Source organism: Hibiscus syriacus, unplaced genomic scaffold, assembly GCF_006381635.1.
Source record: "Hibiscus syriacus cultivar Baekdansim isolate YM2019G1 unplaced genomic scaffold, ASM638163v2 tig00112293_pilon, whole genome shotgun sequence".
NCBI classification, from domain to species: domain Eukaryota; kingdom Viridiplantae; phylum Streptophyta; class Magnoliopsida; order Malvales; family Malvaceae; genus Hibiscus; species Hibiscus syriacus.
The window spans coordinates 2,296,242-2,320,318 of NW_024063296.1; the positions used below are offsets into that span (position 1 = coordinate 2,296,242).

Sequence of the window (24,077 nt, forward strand, 5' to 3'; positions counted from 1 at the left end):
TTTAATACTTTATATTTAATACTTATATTATATAGTTTAGTACTTTATATTATATACTTTAGTACTTATATACTTTATATTTAATACTTATATTAATATACTTTAATACTTATATTCAAACATTTTATTACTTTATATTATATATTTTATACTCTATATATAAAGTATCAAATTAAACAAACATGAAATTGGAAATAAAAAAATGAATAAATGAATAAATTAAACAACACTTTATATACTATATACTTTATATTAAACAACACTTTATTATTTTGTATTATGTACTTTATACTAAGATGACACTTATTTGAGTTTTTAAATGATCATTTAGTTATTATTTTTTATTATTTTATGTGAATATATTAATAAGAATTTTGATTTTTACAATAAAAAAATTAAATGTGTCTCATCTTATTGTATTTGTTATATTTAAGAATTTTAAGAATTTCTTGTTTTGTTGTTTAAAAATTAAATACATATTTAAACATAATAAATCATTTAAACTTTTTTAAAAAATCAATTAAAGTCATTTAACACATCAACACCATAGATTATCATGTCATCACGGTTAATTGTTATGTCGATACCGTAATAATCAATGACATGTTTCATAGATCAAATATAACACTAATGGGTACGATTGATATATTGATAAAACTAAAAATAAAAAATAATATTGTTGATTCTAGTTGACTACAATAACAAAATGTGTATTAAGCCAAATTTAAAAAATATATTAATTAAAAATAATGAACTTATAATAATCCATAAGATTATTATTGTTATTTACTGAATCAATTTTGCATAATTGTATACATTATGATAGTTTGGTTAATTGAACTAAAAATTAGTGATCTAATTTATATAATTATACAAAATTAATTCAATAAATAGTAGCAATAACCTTAGGTATATTTAAAATAAAATATATACTTTAAATATATATTTTTATCTTGATTCGTAGATAAATTTATTTTAATTTATTTAAACTATGATCAAATTGAAAGAATATATAAATAACATGAACTATTTATGTAATTATACCATCTAGGTAAGCATCTAACGGCCCACGTGTGATTTTTGTCACGCCTGTCAACGGCTGTTAACGTTGACTGACCAATTTGTAACAAACGATAACATTAGTGGATGATTTGTGACTTTTGATACATCAGTGGTGAAAATGAAAACTTTACCAAACATTAGTGATCATTTGAGTATTTTACCCTTTAATTATTTATATTTGCAATATTACCTTTTTTATACCAATGGGCAGTCCATTATTGAATCTAGGCAAGCAACTAATATTGACAACAAATAATATTGGTGGGTGATTTGAGGAGTTTAAAGGTGGGTGATATGGCGCCAACTACTACCTAGATTCGGTTGATCAAAGTTGTAGAAGGAGTTTAGAGACGGGTGATTCGGAGCCAACTAATATTGGCTTGGGTTAGTCTAAATATACCAATACTTTTACTAAACCTACCAAAACCACACCCAACATCTCAGTTCCCCACTGCTACTTATGCCCTCGTGCCCCCGACAACAGCCCTACCCCACCATGCTCCACTACCATACCCTGCAACACACGAGGAAGGGGCTTAATTTAATATTGTTTTCATTAGCAAATTCAAGGATTGGGGGCAGCATATTATGGGAGGAGAATTTCAACAGAAGGGGGAGGAAATACAATACTTTAGAAATACAATATTAATGAAAGCAAATTAATATTAAATTACCTATATATAAAAACTACCTTAATAAAAATATAATTTTTTAAATAAATATTAAAGAAGAAAATGAAACATGCACATTATTTAAAATAAAAAAAAAATCAAATTCTCATTTAAAAAAAAAGAAAAGAAAAATGTCAATCATAAAAAAATTTAGGTAGTGGACAACAAGGGGAAAAATTAAGAAAAACGTAGAGATGAGGTGTTAGAAGTTTTATTGAGAATGGATTTGCTTAATAATAAGGGATAAATTTTTAAAAGAAATTGTGTTGTGGTTTAAAATCCACGCGTGGGTCCACCAAAAATTAAAAAGAATGGGATGTTGAATTTGGTGGAGAAAATGGGCGGTAGTTAAAAAATTGGTTTTGCTAAAATGCACCTGGTAGGGAAATAAAAGGGATATGGGTTTTGCTAATGTGCAAAAAAAATGGGGGTTTGACCTCGTATATTTATTAAGTGAGGGTTTGACTTGGTATATTTATTAAGTGGAGGTTTGACCTGGTATATTTAAAAAATTTATTTAAAGTAATGTGTTTAATATTTCGAATATTATTTTTTTAAAAATTTTGATCTGTCACGATTATTAAAAAATTGTTCGTTGACATGTACCACATTTATAAAATTTTAAAATTTATTTAAATTAAAAAACTTAAAATTTTAATACATGCATCATACATACATATATACATACATAATATATGCATATAACATATGTATCATACACACATCCATATATTTTTATAATATTTTTAAATTAAAATATCTATTAAAATATTAAACTTTTAATCTTATTTACACGATAGTCTATGTAATGCATGCATCATACATACATACATGCATACATATCATAAAATCAAATTACAACTTCATTATTTACTGATGTATTTTTTATGTATGATACACATACATTAATACACACATTATGCATATATACATATATAAATGTAATAAATATATTAGGGCTTATAGTTTAGGGTTTAGTACTTATAGTTTAAAGTTTAGGGTTTAAGGTTTATGGTTTATGATTTAAGATTTAGGGTTCCTATAAACTATATACTTTATAACTTTATATAGCTTATGCATAGTGTTATATAAACTATATAAGTAATTTACTTTATATAGTTTATATATATATAGGTTATATATATATATAGTTTATATATACTATACATGGTTTATACATACATATTATATGAAATTATTTAATAAATTTATTTAAATGTAAATTATATAGAACATGATTAATTATGTGTTAAATAATTAGTATGTCACATTGCATATTATATGGTTCATAAATAGTAGTACATGTCATATTAATTTCATTTGCATAATTAGTATTTTAGTTGCATGTTAGGTTAATTCACATTAATAACCCATTTATTTTGTTGTTATGATTAAGTAATAATAAAACCAAAAAATAAGTCCATTTGCAATAGTACTAGTCTATTTACATTAGTTTACATATGCCCAATACATAAGCTCACTCTTTTATTTACAAATATATATGCATTAGTGCTAGTTTATTTATATTAGGGTTTAGGGTTTATGTTTAAAGTTTAGGATTTAAGGGTTATGAATTAGGATTTAGGGTTTAAGGTTTCTATAAAACTATATATTTTATTACTTTATGTAGTTTATGAATAGTATTTCAATAAACTATATAAGTAATTTACTTTATATAGTTTATATATATATATATGTTATATATATATTCATACATATATATATATATATATATATATATATATATATATATGTATGTATATGATATATATATAACATATATATATATTATACATGGTTTATACATACATGTACTATAAGTTACATATATAGTTTAGGGGTTAGGGTTTAGGTTAAGGATTGAAGGTTTAGGGTTATGATTTAGGATATAGGGTTCATGATTTAGGTTATGGTTTAGGATTTTTATAAACTATATACTTTATTACTTTATATAGTTTATACATAGTATTTCTATTATATATATATATATATATATATATATATATATATATCTATAGATTACTTATATTAGTTATACATACATACATATATATACTATATAAAGTTTATATATAAACTTATATTATACATATAAAATCTATAATTAAACCATGACTAAAATGAAAGAAATCAAAAATCAAATACAAGTGGAAAAATGATGATTGTTGGAGGAGCATGAGCCTAATTAACCCAAAATATCTTTTCAAATGACTAAAATGAAAGAAATCAAAAATCAAATACAAGTGGAAAATGATGATTGTTGGAGGAGCATGAGCCTAATTAACCCAAAATATCTTTTCAATAAAATCTCAATTCTCAATTTCCCTCCAAATTTTTCTATTCCCTCTAAATTTCTCAATTTTCCTCTAAATTCTCAATTTCTTTATATTCTCAAAATTTCTCAATTTCCCTCTAAATTCCCAATTAAAAAAAAATTCACAAAAAAAATCTTTATTTTAAAAAGTTTTCTCCCACCACTCACTTTTAATAATATATATATATATATATATATATACTATATTAATATAAATTATAGTTTTAAACTATATATTTTTTATAGTTTATACATATAGTTTACATTATATAGTTTACTATATAGTTATATATAATAACAATATTTATATATAACTTATAATAATTATATTAATATAAATATAGTATATATATATATATATGTATATATATATATATATATATTTTCAATTTTTTAAATGAATACAATTTACTATATTTTTTATTATTTCTTCATATTTTGTATTTATTTCGATTTAATCCTTTTGTGTTTTTTAATTTATATCAATTTTAAGTCTTTCACTTTTATATGTATTCAATTTAGTTCTTAAATTTATATTTGCATCTTCATTTGGCCCATTGTTAGTTGTTATTTATTTTTTTTAACTAGCCCATAACTTTTTAAATGTGTTTAATTTAGTCATTTTTTTATATTAATTTAAACCTCACATTTTTAATTTATTTCAATTTAGTCCCTTATCTATGTGTGTTGTTTAATTTATGTTTTAAAATTTTATTTGTAATTTTACATTTCTTCAATTTTGTCCTTAAATTTATTTTGTTTACAAAATTAATCCATGGATATTTATTTTTCTCTTAATTTATTCGAAATCATATACAATTACAACTTGCAATTTAACAATCACGAAAGATGACAAAAATAATTAATCCAAAAATAAAACGACCCGACATGAACTCAATCTGTATCCGATAAACATCCGACCTGAATTTTATCTGTCAATGATGTGACCCGATCTGAACGAGATCCGACTGAAGTCCACCCGAACCTGAACTAACCTGGTCTTTATCTGCTTCGGACCTGAACTATTTTGATTTGAATTGACATCGATCCGAACTGAAAATGACCTGACCTAAACTCGATATGGATCTGGTGTCAAATCAACCTGAAAATAACCCGAACTGATTTGACCTGACCTGAACCCGATCTGGATATGGTGTCAAATCAACCTGAGTTGACATGTACCTGATTTTACCCGACATGCCAAGATCCGACTGAAACCTGTATGATTACCTGATTTTATAACCTTACCATTCCCTTCAATCTTTGGTAATCTTGTTGGCCAACATGGTGGGCTGCTGGGAAGTCCAATCTTAGGTTCAGCACCAAGAGGATCACTTGATGTTCATTCCATTCCCATGGCCGCTAGAATGCGATCCAGCTCTGCTATCATGCCATTTTTGGAGAACAGATTGGTGAATCTTCGTAAATTCGGTATCGAGCGAGGATGTCCCGGAACAGAGTTGCTTAGAAGAAAGGATGAAGTGGAAGACATTGGTGAGACAATGTCCAACATGGTTAGGATAGTCAACCCTCATTCGGAAATATCATCCGATTCAGATTAAGTTAATCAGACGATCAGCACTTTTTCGTGGTTTATGTTGTATCACTGGTTGTATGCATCATGATTTTAGCTAAAATTCGAAGAGAATTTTGCTTAGTGGGCTTGTGATGGGAAAAAAAAGAATAATATACCTGGTAATGAAAGTATTTGATTCTTGCTTGGGTTAAAATACAACCAATATTATTCATATAGCATTTTCCTTATTTAAAAAAAAGGCAAATTACATATTTTGTCATTTATCATCATTAAAGAATTAATGATGACGTGGATATGATATTTGTTTATTTTTATATCACCAATAATTATTATTTTTTATTCAATAAAGTGATGAAATGCGTCACAATAAGATTACAAAAGTTCTCCATGCTGCAAGGGAAATTGATTCCAATCCCTTCACCTAGGAGAGCAAGCACCTAACCATGCATTATATTTGGGATAATTTTATCAAAAAAATATATATTTATGTAATATTTAAATTACACTACAAAATAAAATTGATCCCAATCCCCTCACCTAGGAGAGCAAGCACCTAACCATGCATTATATTTGAGATAGCTTTATCAAAACAAATATTTAATTATCAATAATTAATTTGTTAATTATATATTTATATTTTTTTAATTTTTATTTTTTAAATTATTACATAAAAATATTTAAAAGATATCAAAATATAATTTTAGCCATAATTAAGGAGACCAAATGAGATATTTCTCAATAAATTTAATGTCCCACGTCATTCCTTTAACAATAATTAATCGCAGTTGACACAATTTTATAACAAAACTCAAAGTGTAACGTTTATTTTGTAACTTTTAACAATTTAATTATCCAAAAAAATTATTTTAAAATAGTTTTTGTGACATTTTTTAAACTTTATCCCAAAAATAGTTACAAGGTCTGCAAGGAGAGTATTACCAGTGAAGTCCGATGTTGATGGTCTAACAGATTCATTTGCAGAGAACATCCTTTGTAAGTCATGGACCAATTATTGTGGAATAGAGAAAGCTTCATTCGATAAATATGCCAACCTATTCATATATTACAAGAAATACAATAGTAAAAACCCAGTGTGAACTTTAAAATAGATTTAAAATGGAGAGAAAGGTGGTAAAGCTGAAATATTAATATGAGAACTTTATTATTTTATACTTAAAAGGAAAAATACAAGCAATTGCGCGTCATTACTTTTCATATAGAGCTTGAGGTTTAATCTAAAAAATGTTTAAATAATATTTCTGCTAGGCTCAAAACGATCAATCGAAAACCGTCAAGAGATGGATGAATTGACCTTGATAGAGTTTGGTGGAAACTTAAACGAAAAAATAAAACTTTTAGGCACAAATCGATTTATAGTGGTTCGAATTTCTCAATCAAAGTCTACATCAATTACCTTAGCTTTCCAACAATAAGGATTTTAACAAATTCACTAATTTGTTCTTACCTTTAAAGATAAGGTGTAACCTTACAACTCTTTTTTCAGTGGCTAAGATAAAACCACTTTAGTTTTTTAAGGCTAAACTAGAATCACTTCAGTTTTTCTAAGGCTAAACTAGAACCACTCCCCTTTTACAAGGTTTGATTTGTGTAATCAAGAAGATATCTCAATGTGGGTGTTTACAAAGATTTAAGCTTACAAGAATAAAACAAAAGTTATGAAATTAAGCTCTATACACTTATGTACAAGAGAATGAATGAAATAAGAATGAAAACTTTTTTCTCTTGATCTCTAAGCTTGGATTGGTGTAGTAACCTTCTTCAAGTGTCATTGGGTTGTTTTTTATATGATGGAATGAACTTATGATTGTTTCTAACTGTTGAGGATGTTTTGGAGCCGTTGGAAGCCTTTAATACCCTCAAATTTAGCATTTCTACATAGTGATTTCGAAACCATTAGAGGGGGTTTCAAAACCCTTTTTTAAAAATGTGACCATTGGAACGAGGGTATGGAAACCAAGTAAGGGGTTTAGAAACTAAGGGTTTAGACACGTCAGGGTTTTCAAAACTAGGGGTTTAGGAATCAGTTAGGGGGTTCAAAACCATAAGGAAATTTGATCGTTTAAGCATTCTAACTCAAAGGTTTGAAACCTTAAAGGTGGTTTCAAATCCTTACTTTAAAAATTGAATATTTTGATTTATTTTGAGTTTTTAAACATACTTTAAGGTGTAGATCAAGTCGAAAGTACTTAGAAAACATTTTTAAAGTTTTGTGGACTTTGAATTATTTTTGAATCATTTGAACAAATCCAATTAAGTCCACAAATATTTTGCCCTTAATTGTTATATCAAAATTAGGTTCAACAATCTCCTCCTTTTTGATACAACAAAACCTTTGAAAAATAGTTTTTGGCAAAAACTCCCCCTTAGCAAAACATCATTTGAAAAAGAGAAAATATATGAAAATATTTTAAGCTCCCATTTTTCTTTGAGAAATTGATTTTTTTTCGAGCCTTACACTTCTCCCCCTTTTTGTTATACCAAAAATAATTCAAACTTTATTGGTTCAAATTAACAATGAAGAATAAGTTAAAAACAAAACAAAAGCACAAAATTATTTGAAAACAAGGCTCCCCTCAATAAAAGCATTTCATATAACATTTTAGCTCAAAACTTTGACACTCCAAAGAATATTGAATTTCAATAAGATAAGAGAGAAAACATATTAGTAGAACATGAAATTTAATAAATCCAAGTCTATCATACTTAATGCAAAAGAAATGGACAATCAAAAGCTCATATGCATAAAGTACTATAAAATGGTATACATTCAACATTGATATCAATTGTTAGAGAGATGTCATTTACAAGTCAGAATATATGCATGAACATCCAAAATGACACCAATTAAAAAAAGATTTTAAAAACATTATCAAATTTGGCTTCATAAGCTTATAGTGATTCCAAATGTTAAAATTATTTAATAAATCAAGGATATCACTTGTTTTAAAAATAGTTTTCAACAAAAGCACATTAAGATCAAGATATTTTGAAAAAATATTAAAATATTAAAGTTTAACTTGACCAAAAATTATTATGATAAACTAAAACCCTTTTTCTTTAAAAATAACTTTAAAAACATATTCATCGTAACATATTTTCAACATACATGAAACAATAAACAATATGTAATCATTTAAGCTCAATTCTCATTCATGTATAAAACTCAATAGGCAACCAATATACAAAGTCAATGAACATTAAGTTTAGAGGTTACCTATCATTCTTTTGTGTGACTAGAGTATTCAAATAACTTGGCATTTCACTTCATTTGCTCCAACACACCTATAAGAGACATTCATTTGGATTTTTGTACCCAAATTTCTTTGGGTCCTAGATGGTTAGTATTAATGTATCTAGTTCCCTTAGAAACTAATACTTGTCTAATTTTAAAATATTTTCTATTTTTCACAGGACAAGTATTTAGACTATGACCATGAAAATGACTATGTGAGCATATTGTCATTTTTAAACAAGTTGAATTTTTTAAAATGATTTCTTTTTCTTTTGTTAATCACTCAAGATTAACTTTTAAATCAAGATTTTCTTTTTGAAATTCTTCAATTTTGATTTTTGAAATCTAAAAAATCATTTTTCAAAATCTAATTTTATTTTCAAAAGAAAATCATTTTCAACTTTAAATTTAGAAATCAATTTCTTATATTTGGAATTCATGGTATCAAATTCCAAATACAATTCATCATTGGCATCTTGTAACTCTTTAAAGGAATAATAATTTAAATTGCAAGAGTTAGAAGTTACCATTTAATATTCTTCGATGGCCATGAGGCATAGATCAACTACTTCATCTTCATCATTGGAGTTGTCTTCATCACTCCAAGACACCATAAATGCCTTCTTTTTACTTGATCACTTCTTCTTTAAGAGAGGACAATCATACTTGACATGTCCCGTTCTTTGGCATTCAAAGCACATTGGAGGACCTTTCTTTTTTTCTCGATTCATGCTTCACATTTTTCTCTTTTGATGTCATGAATCACTTGAATCTTTTGAATAGCTTAGTCATCTCTTCTTCTTCATCCTCTTATTCACTTAAGATGTTTTTGCTTTGAGTATAAGATTTCAAGGCGACACCTTTTTATTTCTTTTTTTTCTTCTCGTCTTCTTGTTCTTCATTATTTACCATCAACTCATGAGTGAGAAGGAAGCCAATAAGTTCATCAAGAGTGAGAGACTTTCGGTTTTTCACTTCAATGATTGTCGTCTTTTTATATTGCCAAGACTTTAGAAGAGAATAGATCATATTTCTAACAAGCTTCTCATTAGGGATGATTTCTCCATATCCTTTGAGACTATTGACAATCACGAAAAATCTATTTGTCATAGCTTTGATGTCTTCATCCGGTTTTATGTTGAAATTTTCATTACTATGGTTGAGAAGATTGATTTTTCCCTCACTTCATCGGTTCCTTCATGAGTGACTTTGAGCTTGTCCCAAATATCCTTTACATTTGAACAAAAGGAGACTCTTCCATATTCATCTAGGTCTAATGCACAAAATAGAAAGTGAATTACGTTGGCATTGTTGGAACTTCTTCTTTTCTTCTTCACTCCAATCTTCCATCTTATTGGTTGGAATGGAGTGACCCTTCATGATAGAGTTCCAAGCTCCTAGATCGTTTGCATGAGCATAATTTTATTATTCTAATAGGCAAAATTTTCTATTGAAATAAGATGGCTTGTTGACCAGTTCAGAATCTTCGATGTAGTAAGCACCAGAGGAAAAAATCATCTTCTCGGTTGAGTCAAAAAATGATAGAACACTTCAAGGATCTTCACAAGATTGTTAGACCGTCGATTGTGACCCACTCGGATACCAATTGTTAGGCTTGAAATGATCAATCAAAAATTGCCAAGAGGGGGTAAATTGGCCTTGATAGAGTTTGGTAGAAACTTGAACGAAAAATATTTTTTTCGGCACAAATTGATTTATAGTGGTTCAACTTTCTCAACCTAAGTCTACATCCACTACCTTAGCTTTCCACCACTAAGGATTTCAATAAATTCACTAATTGTTTCTTACCTTTAAGGATAAGTGTAACCTTACAACTCTATCTTTTCAATGGCTAAGATATAACCACTCTAGTTTTTCTAAGGTTAAACTAGAGTCACTCCCCTTTTACAAGGTTTGATTTGTGTAAACAAGAAAACCTCTCAAGGTGGTTGTTTACAAAGATTTAATCTCACAAAAATAAAACAAAGGATATGAAATTAAGTTATATACACTTAAGTATAAGAGAAAATGAATGAAATAAGAATGTAAACTCTTTTCTCTTGATCTCTAAACTTGGATTGGTGTAGTAACCTTCTTCAAGTGTCATTGAGTTATTTTTTATATGATGGAGCGAGCTTGTGACCGTTTCTAACCATTGGGATGTTTTGGAGCCGTTGGAAGCCTTTAACCCCCTCAATTTTAGCATTTCTGCATAGTGGTTTCGAAACCACTAGAGAGTGTTTCGAAACCCACTTTCAAAAATATGAACATTGAAACGGGGGATTTAAAAACCATAGGGGGTTTGAAACCATAAGGAAATTTTGATTGTTTGAGCATTTTGCCTCAGAGGTTTTGAAACCTTAAAGGGGTTTTTGAAACATTACTCCAAAAATTGAATATTTTGACTTATTTTGAGTTTCTAAACATACATTAAGGTATAGATCAAGTCAAAAATGCTTGGAAAACATTTTTCAAGTTTTGTGGACTTCAAATTATTTTTGAATCATTTAAATAAATTCAATTAAGTCCAAAAACATTTTGTCCTTATTTGTTATATCAAAATATAGGTTCAACAATCTCTTTTTTATTTTGGTGTTTAATTTTTTTTTGATTAATTAACATGTTTAACGTTACAAACGTTATCATTTTAAGTGTATTGATTGTAACGATCGTTAAAAGAGTTCGTTAAGTGACACATGTAGCATTTATATATATTTTTTTAAAAATATTTTAAAAAATATTTAAAATATTTAAAAAAAATCCTAATTTCTCTAAAATTACAACAACAAAAAAACTAAATATCTAAAGGTCCCTAAAATCTCTAACCCATACATTACCATCTCCCTTATCAACTACGTCCAACAACATTGCCGCTGCCCTTGTCATCTCCCTTGTTGGTCATCGTCATGCTTTCCGTCACGTCACATGGGTCGACATTCTTCAAAGTTTTCTAATGTCGAGTCGCGTGGGTGGCATCAAGTTCTGGGTCTAGGTCATTGAGGTCTTGTCATTAGGTGGAGGTTCAATTTACGACAACGATGACAAACAACAATGGCTAACGTGGGCATAAAGATTAAAATTAGATTTTTTAAAGTTGAGTTTTTTTTTTTAATATTTGAGAAAATTTTAGATTTTTTTATATTATAATTTAAAGTTTTTTATTATATATATATTTTTAAAATTATAAAAATATGAAACATGTTATTTAACAATTTTTTTAATTAAGCCAAAATTTGAAAACAAAATCAAACATTAGATGGAATTCAATACGCATAAAAAATAAAAATAAAAGAATAATAATTAGTTTTCTTAAATAATATAATAATATGTCATTTTTCAATAATCTAAGAAAATTACAAGAATCTTTAGGGAGAACATTTCTTTTAACTACTTACACCGATCAATAAATTTACAAATGACAAGTCAAAAAGAAGACTTCATTTGCATCTGTAAGTTGCCGTGAGAACTCTAGGGGCCCAACAATAAGTTGGGATGAGGGCAAGGACACATCACAAGTAAATACAGTATTAAAGTCTGCCATATGCCCTATTCTCTTCACTCATATTTCTTTTAAGGGTATGAACCGAGTAATCTCAGTGATAAAAAAACATTATTATTCTTTAAAATTTTGAGTTCAAGTATCAGAAATGTCAGTGGTATAAGCATTTAATGTCAAATGATTAAAAATTATCTTTAACAAATACTATCTTATATTCACACCAAATTAATCCAAAAAAAATTCTTTAAAGATCTACTCGCTTTACTTTTCCTCGCATTTGTAAAACCGACTCTTTAGTTATGAAAATAGTATTTGTAAAAGTAATAAATCGAAAGAATCCGAGCCCGTCTAAATTGAAAATATATGAGACCTTAAATGGTCAACTCAACTCTCCTCTTTAAAGTCAGCAAACAAAACCTGGTTAGACAAGTCAGAGTTGCTTAGAATTACTGCATTTACTTTTGTTTTTCTTTTCTTTTCTCCAATTCTTCAATCAGAATATTTTTCCCAACACTCGTATAACATGGATTTCCTACACCACCATATCAACAAAACAGGAAATCAATAATAAAAAACTAAAATTGCAGAACAGTCTTCAAACCAAGTTTCTACAGACTTACTGGGCTACCCCTCCTTCCACTTTCTCTTGTATGTGGGATTTACACAGGTACCCGCTTTCCCTGGTTTCGGTCTAACCACTGCACCAAGATAAAAACAGAGGGAAAATATTTGTTCAATCATTTCCTCTAAGAAACACCACCTTCAATAGTAGATTAAAAGAGGAGTCGCTTATGAACTATGATTCAAGCCATATGACTGGAACATAGCACAGGTATCAGATACATACAAAAGAAAATTATATTCATGCCATCCCACAAGATTTTCACATGAAAGATATAATGATCCATCAACTACGTCACCAATGAACACAACATACTTTAGCTCTGCTCGATGAGGAAAAAGAGGGCAGGCAGCTGCTTGTAAAGAAATATTACTTTCATGCAGATTGTATAAAGACTGATCATTGTTTTTATCCAGACTGATTACTCATTCATTCAGGTCATTGCCAATTAAAATGCATATTTTGTAAAAAGCTTGAACTTGTTAGTCTATATCACCAGATCCATTTGGTGCCAGAAAAGTCTTTCGTAAATACTTAATCTATATTTGTATAACTGAAATAAGATGCTGCACTGGCAAGTTCCTTTAAGAGTGCTGCAGGCTTCTAAATCATAAAAGTTGCAATGATTATAAATATCAACTCTCTTTTCAACGTTTTACTCTTTATCATTGTTCCATGAAAAGTTCTTACATGCACGCATGAGCCAAAAGTTGATAAACAAAAAGGGTAAATTTGGGTTTCAGCCACAATCTAAACTGCCTTTATCCATCTAAATGTGCCTTTTGATCATCCCATAGGATACCAAAGTAATCAAAAACAAGAAGGCACCATGTGCATAAGATGATGCCTGGGCAAACTCAGCATAGGGAGGTGCTAAAATCTACAATAAGTTGAATAATAATTTTACATTAAAGATGTACTCCTATGAATAAAACAAAAGAAAAGTATATACAAACAACAGGCGTGGAAAATCTTATGATTACGAGAAACCTAGTAGATATGAAGAACTTTTGAAATGCAAAGGTAGAAACTGCAAAATGAGCAACTGCATTAGTACCAACGGCACTGGGTTATTTTGACAACAACCACAATAGATAGATTTTCACTGGTGTCTTAGGGGCGAAGAGACACTAGGCAATAATTCCCTACATACCTCGATTAAAGGCTTCTTAAATAAGGTCATGCAATTCCAGCACACAGTTTATAAAGGAAATTTAACTTTCAAACTAAACATACGGATCGGATATATGATTGCTGGAAAATCCAACCAAGAAAAGGTATCCTCTGTATAAACACTGCCAATGTTCGCCAAAAGCCACTGCAAAAAGAAAAGGATGGTAAATGAGAGGTTCAAAAGTTAAGAGAAGCAAAGGGTTTGTGACAACTCAAGATAATGAAATTTTCATTTAGACCTGAAGAGCACAATAAACCCATATGCCTCCAATATCATGCCAAGGATGGGCCATCCAATGATCACAAAAAAGAAGCCAACCAAAAATGAAATTGTTCCCTGCACTCAATAGCAACAAATGATATAGAAATGAGCAATGAATGCATAATGTGTGTGTGTGTGCGCACATGGAGAGACAGAGAGATAAACCTTAAAATTTTGGCGCTTCATGAAAAATTGCATGGTGGATTTCAGACCGATGATTAAGGTCACTCCTGATATGAAAAGGATTTATATTTTTTTTTTTTAAAAAAGGGTGTTATTCAAGCATGATTCAAGGGGAAAACGAAACGATTTGGAATAGAGGTCAGTTAGCTTACATTTCCCATGGCAAGCAACCCCTTGTCAAAAAAGAAGATAATTCCAAAAAATGAGAACAATACGCTGTTACAGTTGGAGGAGAACGATGATTGTGAAGAAAGCGAAGGAATTGGGAAAAGAAGAAGCCTAGGGTTAGGGATTGAGGATGGAGAATTGGGAATCGAGGCGAGAGAAGGAATGGAAAGAAGGGAATTAGGGATTGAAACTGAAGAAGAGGAAAGGATGCATTTACCCTCTGAAGTGGAGCGTGCTGTTGAACCGGCTCATAAGAAATTGGATCTAGTGGAGTTTCAGACCCAAGTCGAGTTTAAGCAGCCCAAGATTGGTGGCCCAGTAACCTGAAAGAGGCAGATAAGATCAGTTTGTTATAACTGTTATAGATGTAATGCCAGCTGGCATGTTTTACAATTTACTTTTCTAGCCCTGTAACTAAATAGGATTGGCTGAGAGGCATTTGATTCCTCAGATTATGAATGAAGTATTTTCTTATTCTCTAAAATCCTTTCTTTTCTATTTCCTCATTCTCGCATTCTTCTCTAATTCTCTTGAACTATAACAATTTGGTATCGAGAGCCTCGGTTTCTGGCAAGTTTGGTGGCATGCCCAAGAAAAATCAGAACATGGCAGAAGATTTAGCTGGGTTGCAGAAACAGATGGAAGAATTGACAGCACTGGTGAAACAAGGACAAGATGAGTCTAATCCACCTAAATGGTGGGAGACTCAGGAAGAGAGGATTTCTACACTGGAGTCTAGATTGGCTACGAATCACGGATGTGGAGGAAATCTTGAAGATTCTGACTGGTAGAAAGGAGGACCAAAACCAGTCTGCTGGGGATCAGGTACAGACTCCTAACTTATCCAATATGAGTAGTAAACAGCCTGTTAAGGTGACAATGATTAATGATAAGACTAGGTTTACTTATAAACCTGAGGAGCCTGAAATTCTTAAGTCTAAACCAAGGGATTTGCATGTTCATTTGGATAGCTGTAAAAATGACAATCTAATGGGGGAAAACAGTGTTGTTAGAAATCAGTTATTGGCAGTAAAGGTGGATAGAAGAGGTACTGTGGGGTCTTCCAACATGTCAGGGGTAATGTGGCATAGACCAAAAATTGAGCTGCCAATTTTTGAAGGATTTAATCCAAGAGGATGGCTACAAAAATGTCTGAAATATTTTTCTCTTTGTAATATTGTTGATGAGCAAAGAGTTGAGGTGGCTACAATGTATTTAGCAGGTAAGGCTGAAATCTGGTTTGATGGTTACATTATGCAAAACCATCATGTTACTTGGCATGAGTTTGAGGCAGACCTATGTCATAGGTTCAGTGATAGATTTTTTGCTGATATAGTAGAGGAGTTTACAAAGTTAGTTCAAAAGGGGACTGTGGAAGAATATCAGGACAGATTTGAGGAATTACAACCACATATGTTACTTCAAAACCCTACATTAGGGGAAGAATTTTTTGTTTCTCTGTTTATTAGTGGGTTAAGGGAGGATATTAAAAACAGAGTCACGGTCTTGGAACCTAAGTCACTTTCTGAGGCATGTAGGCAAGCTAAGTTATATGAGCTGTCTATGGAGTTTGAAATCAAAAGATTGAGATCAACCTTCAGAAGTCACCCTATCCAAATCCTATATCTACTCCAAAGCCAAATCAGCTACCAATTCAGCTAATCCATCACCAAAGCAGAATTTCATAGATTACAGAAGACAAAACAATTTATGCTTTAAATATGGGGATAAATTTGTTCCAGGTCATCAATGCAAAATGAAGCAATTGAACATAATGATGGAGGATGACATTGTTTTACCCTCAGAAAATTCACCAGCAGATTCTGAGCAAACAATTATGCAAGAAGAAGAGAGCCTAGAAATATCAATGAATGCTATTAATGGATATATTAGTCATAATACATTGAGGATACAAGGAACAATTCAAGGGAGACCACTTAGTATATTGATTGACAGTGGTAGTACCCACATTTTTTTAACACCTCAGTGGGCTGATGCTGATAAACAGGTTAATACTCCCTATCCTTTGGCCATTACAGTAGCTAATGGACAGCAACTTTACAGTTCAACAAGGTGTAATGAGGTGGAATGGAAGATGCAAGGGCACTCTTTTATACATGATTTTAGACTACTTCAGTTGGGGGCAGTGATATGGTATTGGGTGTGGATTGGATGAAACTGTTCAGTCCAATTTTGATGGACTTCAATAACATGACATTGAGTTTTACCCTCAGAAAATTCACCAGCAGATTCTGAGCAAACAATTATGCAAGAAGAAGAGAGCCTAGAAATATCAATGAATGCTATTAATGGATGTATTGGTCATAATACATTGAGGATACAAGGAACAATTCAAGGGAGACCACTTAGTATATTGATTGACGGTAGTACCCACATTTTTTTAACACCTCAGTGGGCTGATGTTGATAAACAGGTTAATACTCCCTATCCTTTGGCCATTATAGTAGCTAATGGACAGCAACTTTACAGTTCAACAAGGTGAAATGAGGTGGAATGGAAGATGCAAGGGCACTCTTTTATACATGATTTTAGACTACTTCAGTTGGGGGGCAGTGATATGGTATTGGGTGTGGATTGGATGAAACTGTTCAGTCCAATTTTGATGGACTTCAATAACATGACATTGAGTTTTGTGCATAAAGGGGAGCAGATTATTATACAAGGTCAACAACAATCTAATTTTCTGCAGCAGATTTCAGGAGCTACCCTATTGAAGATGACAGTTTCTGACTCATCTATTTTGGGACATGTAATCCTATTTACTATGTCTGATGGTTCCATGACTATTCCTACAACTATTCAATCTCTATTGGACCAATATCACTTTGATTTTACTGAGCCTACAGGTCTGCCACCTACAAGGAATCATGATCATGCTATTACTCTTAAACCTGAAGCTGCTCCTATTAATTTAAGACCTTATAGAATTCCACATAATCAGAAAGTTGAAGTGGAAAGGCAGATTGCTAATATGCTATCATCCTCTATTATTCAGTCAAGCAAAAGTCCATTTGCTTCTCCATGTCTTCTAATAAAAAAGAAGGATGGTACTTGGAGGTTTTGTGTAGACTACAGGAAGTTAAACAGCATGACAGTGAAAGATAAATTCCCAATTCCTGTGGTGGAGGATTTATTGGATGAATTACATGGAGCAGTATATTTTTCCAAAATTGATTTGAGGTCTGGTTATTGGCAAATCAGAATTAAAACTGAGGATATCTATAAGACAACATTCAAAACTCATCAAGGCCACTATGAATTTAAAGTAATGCCCTTTGGGCTTACTAATGACCCTACTACATTCCAAGCTCTAATGAATGAATTATTTAGTTCAGTTCTTAGAAAATTTGTCTTGGTTTTTTTTGATGATATCCTAGTTTACAGTACCTCTATAGCAGATCATGTTGTTCATCTTGAATTAGTTTTGAAAATCTTGAAAACTAATCAACTATTTGCCAAGAGATCAAAATGCTTCTTTGGACAAACTCAAGTGGAATACTTGGGCCATATTATCTCAGCTTCTGGAGTATCTACTGACCCTTCTAAAGTTGCAGCTATGAAGGATTGGCCTTTGCCAAAATCTCTAAAATCTTTGCGTGGAATTTTGGGATTAACAGACTATTACAGACGATTTATAAAGGGTTATGGTACAATTAGTAAACCCTTGACACAACTGCTCAAGAAGGACAGTTTTAAGTGGACTGAGGAGGCTTTACTAGCTTTTGAGAAATTAAAGTATGCTATGGGTGAGGCCCCTGTTTTAGCATTACCAGACTTTGGTAAATGTTTTTATTTGGAGACAGATGCAAGTTTAGGGGGAATTGGGGTTGTATTATCTCAGGATGGAAGACCTATTGCTCACCTTAGCAAGGCCCTTAGTCCTAGACATGTTGCTCTCTCTATATATGAAAGGGAGTACCTTGCTATTTTATTGACAACTTCTAAATGGAGACATTATTGCAGCTCTTTTGTTATCAAAACAGACCATGAACCTCTCAAGTATTTATTGGAGCAGAAATTAACTACTGCTATTCAAAGAAGGGCCTGACTAAACTGTTGGGATTGGATTACACTATTCAGTATAGGAAGGGAAAATTTAATGTAGTTGCTGATGCCCTTTCTAGACAGTGGGAAGATCAAGGTCAATGCTTAGCTATGAGTACTACTTTGATTATTCCTAGTTGGGTGCAAGAAGTGGAAGAATCTTATAAAGAGGATAAAATGGCTGCTGAGTGGATCTCTATTTTAACAGTTAATCCTAGTGTTGATTCTAGGTGAAAATATTCTAAGAGTATCCTTAGATTTCAACAGAGTTTATATTGGGGCTAATGGAACTCTAAGGTTACAGATTATTCAAATCTTACATGATTCACCCCATGGTGGTCATTCTGGTATACAGGCCACATATCAGAGGATTAAGGCTTATTTTTACTGGCCTAGGTTGAAAGCTATGGCAGCATCTCATATCAGGGCTTGTACAGTGTGTCAACAAACAAAGGTGGAGCATATTGCTAAGCCAGGACTCCTACAACCAATCCCTATTCCTCATCAAACTTGGGAGGTAATTACTATGGATTTTATAGAGGGTTTACCTACATCTTTGAGGAAAAACTGCATTTTGGTGGTAGTTGACAAGTTTATAAAATACAGTCATTTCCTAGCATTGTCACATCCCTATTCTGTTGCTGATATAGCCAAATTATATTTGGATACTGTTTATAAACTTCATGGCCAGCCTAAAATGGTCATTTCTGAAAGGGACAAACATTCACTAGTCTCTTCTGGAGAGAACTAATGAAACAGTTAGGGACTAAAACATTATTTAGCACTGCTTACCATCCAGAGACTGATGATCAAACAGAAAGGGTGAATCAGTGTTTAGAACAATATTTAAGGGGCCTATGTTTTTTTCAACCAAAGCAGTGGGCAAAATGGTTGCCACATGCAAAATGGTGGTATAACACTACCTATCACACTGCCCTAAAGCTTACACCATTTCAGGCTTTGTATGGTTATAAACCTCCTACTATGGTTTGGCAGACAAAACTACAGTGCAGTCTGTTAGTGATTTAATGAATAGCAGAGAGAATATTAAACAGTTGGTAAAGATGCAGTTAGAGCAGGCAAGCAGCATAATGAAATAGCAATCAGACAAAAAGAGGACAGAGAGGGTATTTGCAGTGGGAGATAGTGTTTACCTGAAGCTGCAACCATATCGCCAAACTTCACTGGCCCTGCGAAAGAATTTAAAATTAGCAGCAAAGTATTACGGTCCTTATAAAATTATTGAGAAAATTGGTGAAGTTGCGTATAAATTGGACTTACCAGATTCTTCTAGAATGCATCCAGTTTTTCATGTCAGTCTCCTGAAGAAACATGTGGGTGACTCGGTCATTTCTTCAACGGAACCTCCTGCAATGGATGATGATGGTCAGATTCACGTTGAACCGTATAAGGTTATGGGCAGAAGAATAATAAATAGATAGAACAAACCTGTAACTCAGTTGCTGGTGCGATGGAGAAACCTTGATGAAACCAGTGATTTGTGGGAGGACTATACTGTTCTCAGAGGACAGTTTCCAGAGTTTGATCCTTGGGGACAAGGATCGATTCCAACGGCGGGTATTGTTACAGTTGGAGGAGATGAGCGGGATGAGAACCATGATTGTGAAGAAAGCGAAGGAATTGGGGAAAGAAGAAGCCTAGGGTTAGGCATTGAGGATGGAGAATTGGGAATCGAGGCGAGAGAAGGAATGGAAAGAAGGGAATTAGGGATTGAAACTGAAGAAGAGGAAAGGATGCATTTACCCTCTGAAGTGGAGCGTGCTGTTAAACCGACTCAGAAGAAATTGGATCTAGTGGAGTTTCAGACCCAAGTCGAGTTGAAGCAACCTAAGATTGGTGGCCTAGTAACCTGAAAGAGGCAGATAAGATCAGTTTGTTATAACTGTTATAGTTGTAATGCCAGCTGGCATGTTTTACAATTTACTTTTCTAGCCCTGTAACTAAATAAGTTTGGCTGAGAGGTATTTGATTCCTCAGATTATAAATGAAGTGTTTTCTTATTCTCTAAAATCCTTTCTTTTCTATTTCCTCATTCTCGCATTCTTCTCTAATTCTCTTGAACTATAACATACGCCAAATCCCGTTAATCCTAGCCCCATTTCTGTTTTGCATGACATCATAATATTAGTACAATGAAATTTAATAGAATAAAGTGAACAAAAATGATGTTCATTCAACTTAATGAAATTTAATAGAATAAAGTGAACAAAAATGACGTTCATTCAACTTTTTTTTCCTCGAAATATTAATGACAAACTAAGTCACAAGTCTCCGTGTGAATCAAATGTAAGAGCACCAAATCACTTCTACTTGGTTCTAAGCATTTTCAATCTCAAGAATCCATGTAACTAAAGTATACTTTGTTCAGCAAACAGGTTTAATATAAACTAAAAGATTAGAATCCAGAGAACCAGAGTAACTAAAGAGTCCATAGTTCCATACTCATATAACTGAGGTATCAGTAAAAGTTTTATTCACCAAAATCATCTCATATATTATTTACATATTATACAATCATTCTAAAATACTCCTAGGAAAGTTTCATGATCCTAAACAGTCTTTAATTAGCATTTCCTATACAAAACTCAAATGCTAGAGGGTTTATCACTTTGTATTCCTTTAATAAAAAAAATCACTCTTTATTCCTTAAACGATAGCATTATATGTACCATCAAGCAAGCATGGTGCACAAACTTCACCAACAATAAGGTGAATACAAAATTAAAGCGAACAACTGGAACTGTACTCTATTGAAATACCACATTTGATGAAAGAATGAGAGTATTAAAACTTAGCCAATGAAGATGGGTTCATATCAATTAAAAATCTTCAACTATATAAGCAAATCGAATCTGAGCTGAAATTGCCTGCTAGAGAAATTATATTTATATTTTGCTAGCATTAATTCTTAAAGCCTGTTAATGTTTGCTAATTAATAAAACTCCCCTCAAGTCTGAATAACTCTGCACAAGTTACCGGAAAATTGATTTGGAAAATAAATAATATTCGATTGCATTTGGCAAGCTTCTCAAAAAGCAGCCACTTAACTTTATCAAAACATATATCAAAGTTCATTAAAATAAGTTACCCTCTCAAATCATTCAAAAATTGTCTCAATGTAAACTAAAATGAATAATTGAAAGAATTTTCCAACTGAGAAGCAGTTATAATTATGTACATGCATGATAACTCAAAAGATTCACTACATTGCATATAATAAGCCAAGTTAGCTATATGTATTTCACTAGAATTTCAAGGGACTATTTATTGAATCTATATCAAATACCGAATCACCAGAGCTCTCACAAAAATCATCACGGATTCATAGAAGCAGTAATTGAATGGAAGAAACATCAAAGTTAATAAAAAAAAAGATCAATGTAAGAGCTTTACTCTTTAGATCGTTCATTTCAAAGGAAACCATTGTGCTGATTATTCAGATGCCTTTTGTCTAGTGCCTGCAGAGAGAAAAATAGAGAAAATATTGAATCAAGCTCAAACCAAAACAATGAATTGGTCTGAGAAAATACAAAAGAGAAAGCAGAATCTAATAATCAAAATACGAAACTAAAAGAACAGATAGTTAAAAAAACAATAAATCCGAAAGTTCCGTTTTCTTTACCGGAAGGGATAAAAGGGAACCCAGGTCCGTACGTTTTCTGGGTAATCGAGACGGAGAGACGAGAATTGAGAGAGCAAGGTTTCTTCGTATCGTATCGTATGGAAATGAAAATGAATTATTTTATGGTTTGGTTTACCGGAAGGCTTAATTCCCAAATAAGATCCTAAACTATCCTTTTTTTGCCATATAACTGCCAGCAGTTTTTTTTGCCCATTCGAGTGTGTAACGTTACAAACGTTATCCTTTTAGGTGTCCAGGTCGTCAACGCCGTTAGTTTCTCCGTTAAGTGACACTTTTCAACACCGGTAATTTTAAAAAATCTATATAATTTTAAACAATAAAAATTATATATTTTTAAAAACGAAAAAACACAAATTTTGAAACAACCCCTAAACTTTGAAAACTTTCATTTCAACCCCTAAACCCACGTCGATTGCCACCCTTTATAGTCGAAGAAGCTCCACTCAACCTTCTCTCCCCCCGCCGACTATAACCCCTATGAAATCGTGATCGATTGACGATCAATCGATCACAAATCAACGTTTTAAATCTCACGAACCCTAAGAAGAAAATCATGATCCTAGACAATTTTGATGGTTAATTGGCTACAACTACGATGGCATATAACTAGAATGATGTCAAGGACTACGTCGGCGATGGTGGTGGTGGCCGGAGAAGGCGTCGGTGGCATATTAAAGTTAGGATTTAGTATTTTGGGTTATTTTTATAATACAATAAAAGTTAGAGTTTTTTATAAAAATAATAATATTTTAAATATTTTTTATAATTTTTTTTTCAAAATTACCAGTATTGACACGTGACACTTAACTGGAAAAACTAACGGCATTGACGACCTATGTACCTAAAAGGGTAACGTTTATAACATTAGGCCCCGAATGGATAAAAAAACCCGTAGAAATTTATTTGACAAAAAAGGAATAATTTAGGCACTTATTTGGGAATTAAGCCTTACCAGAATGGAATAAACTATGAATGTAATAGTTATTCGTTGAAGGGAAGTGTCATAGGTAGGTATTACACATATATTCAAGAATTATTCTATGATTAATATAGTATTTATAATTATAATATAATTAAATTATTAATTATTTATTTAATAAATTATTAATATAAAATTTTAAATTTTTTAAATTTGAATTATTAGATTATAAAGTTGTTCTTTTCCTCCTATTAGAAGAAACTTCACAAGTAGTCCCTTATACTGTAGAAAATTTTAATAAAAGAAATGTTGCACAAAGAGGAATATATTTACACTTAACTAATATTCTTATATCAGACTATAAAAAACTATAGATGATTGGGCACATGACAATTGTTGTAAACAACAATAATGAAGTTAAAATTGAACAAACAACAGAAACTTCACAAGCAATCCCTTATACTGTAAAAAGATCTTAATAAAAGAAATATTGCATAAGGAGAAGTATATTTAGACTTAAATAGTATTCCTATATCAGACTATAAAAAATTATAGATGAATGGGTACATTCTATGACAATTGTAGTAAACAACAATAATTGGACAAAAGAAAAAAATTTAAATTATTTTGTAGGAATCTTTCAAGGTGATGTTTTACAATTTTTCGTAGATGAGAAAAATCAATA

The 24,077-nt window shown here is 31.2% G+C and overlaps 1 protein-coding gene across 1 annotated transcript; it reads right to left on the bottom strand.

Moving 5' to 3' along the window:
* Window positions 1-12,639: 12,639 nt before the first annotated feature.
* LOC120177583 (vesicle transport protein GOT1-like) lies at window positions 12,640-20,679 on the bottom strand. The gene is made up of 9 exons (XM_039183679.1): window positions 20,259-20,679; window positions 19,964-20,177; window positions 14,962-15,067; window positions 14,729-14,792; window positions 14,559-14,639; window positions 14,371-14,468; window positions 14,195-14,276; window positions 12,949-13,034; window positions 12,640-12,868 (listed from the first exon to the last, which is right to left on the bottom strand). The coding sequence occupies exons 3-8, from the start codon at window positions 14,994-14,996 to the stop codon at window positions 12,996-12,998; spliced, it is 399 nt and encodes a 132-aa protein (XP_039039610.1). The 5' UTR covers window positions 14,997-15,067; window positions 19,964-20,177; window positions 20,259-20,679; the 3' UTR covers window positions 12,640-12,868; window positions 12,949-12,995.
* Between the last annotated feature and the right edge of the window lie 3,398 nt (window positions 20,680-24,077).

Excerpts from the sequence above, each read along its gene's own strand:
- LOC120177583 (XM_039183679.1), bottom strand. The coding sequence starts at position 14,996 with ATGAGCCGGTTCAACAGCACGCTCCACTTCAGAGG. Across the intron at positions 14,469-14,558 it reads TGAAGCGCCAAAATTTTAAG|GGAACAATTTCATTTTTGGT; the intron begins GTTTATCTCTCT and ends TATTGAGTGCAG. Across the intron at positions 13,035-14,194 it reads AGCAATCATATATCCGATCC|TGGTTAGACCGAAACCAGGG; the intron begins GTATGTTTAGTT and ends ATCTTGGTGCAG.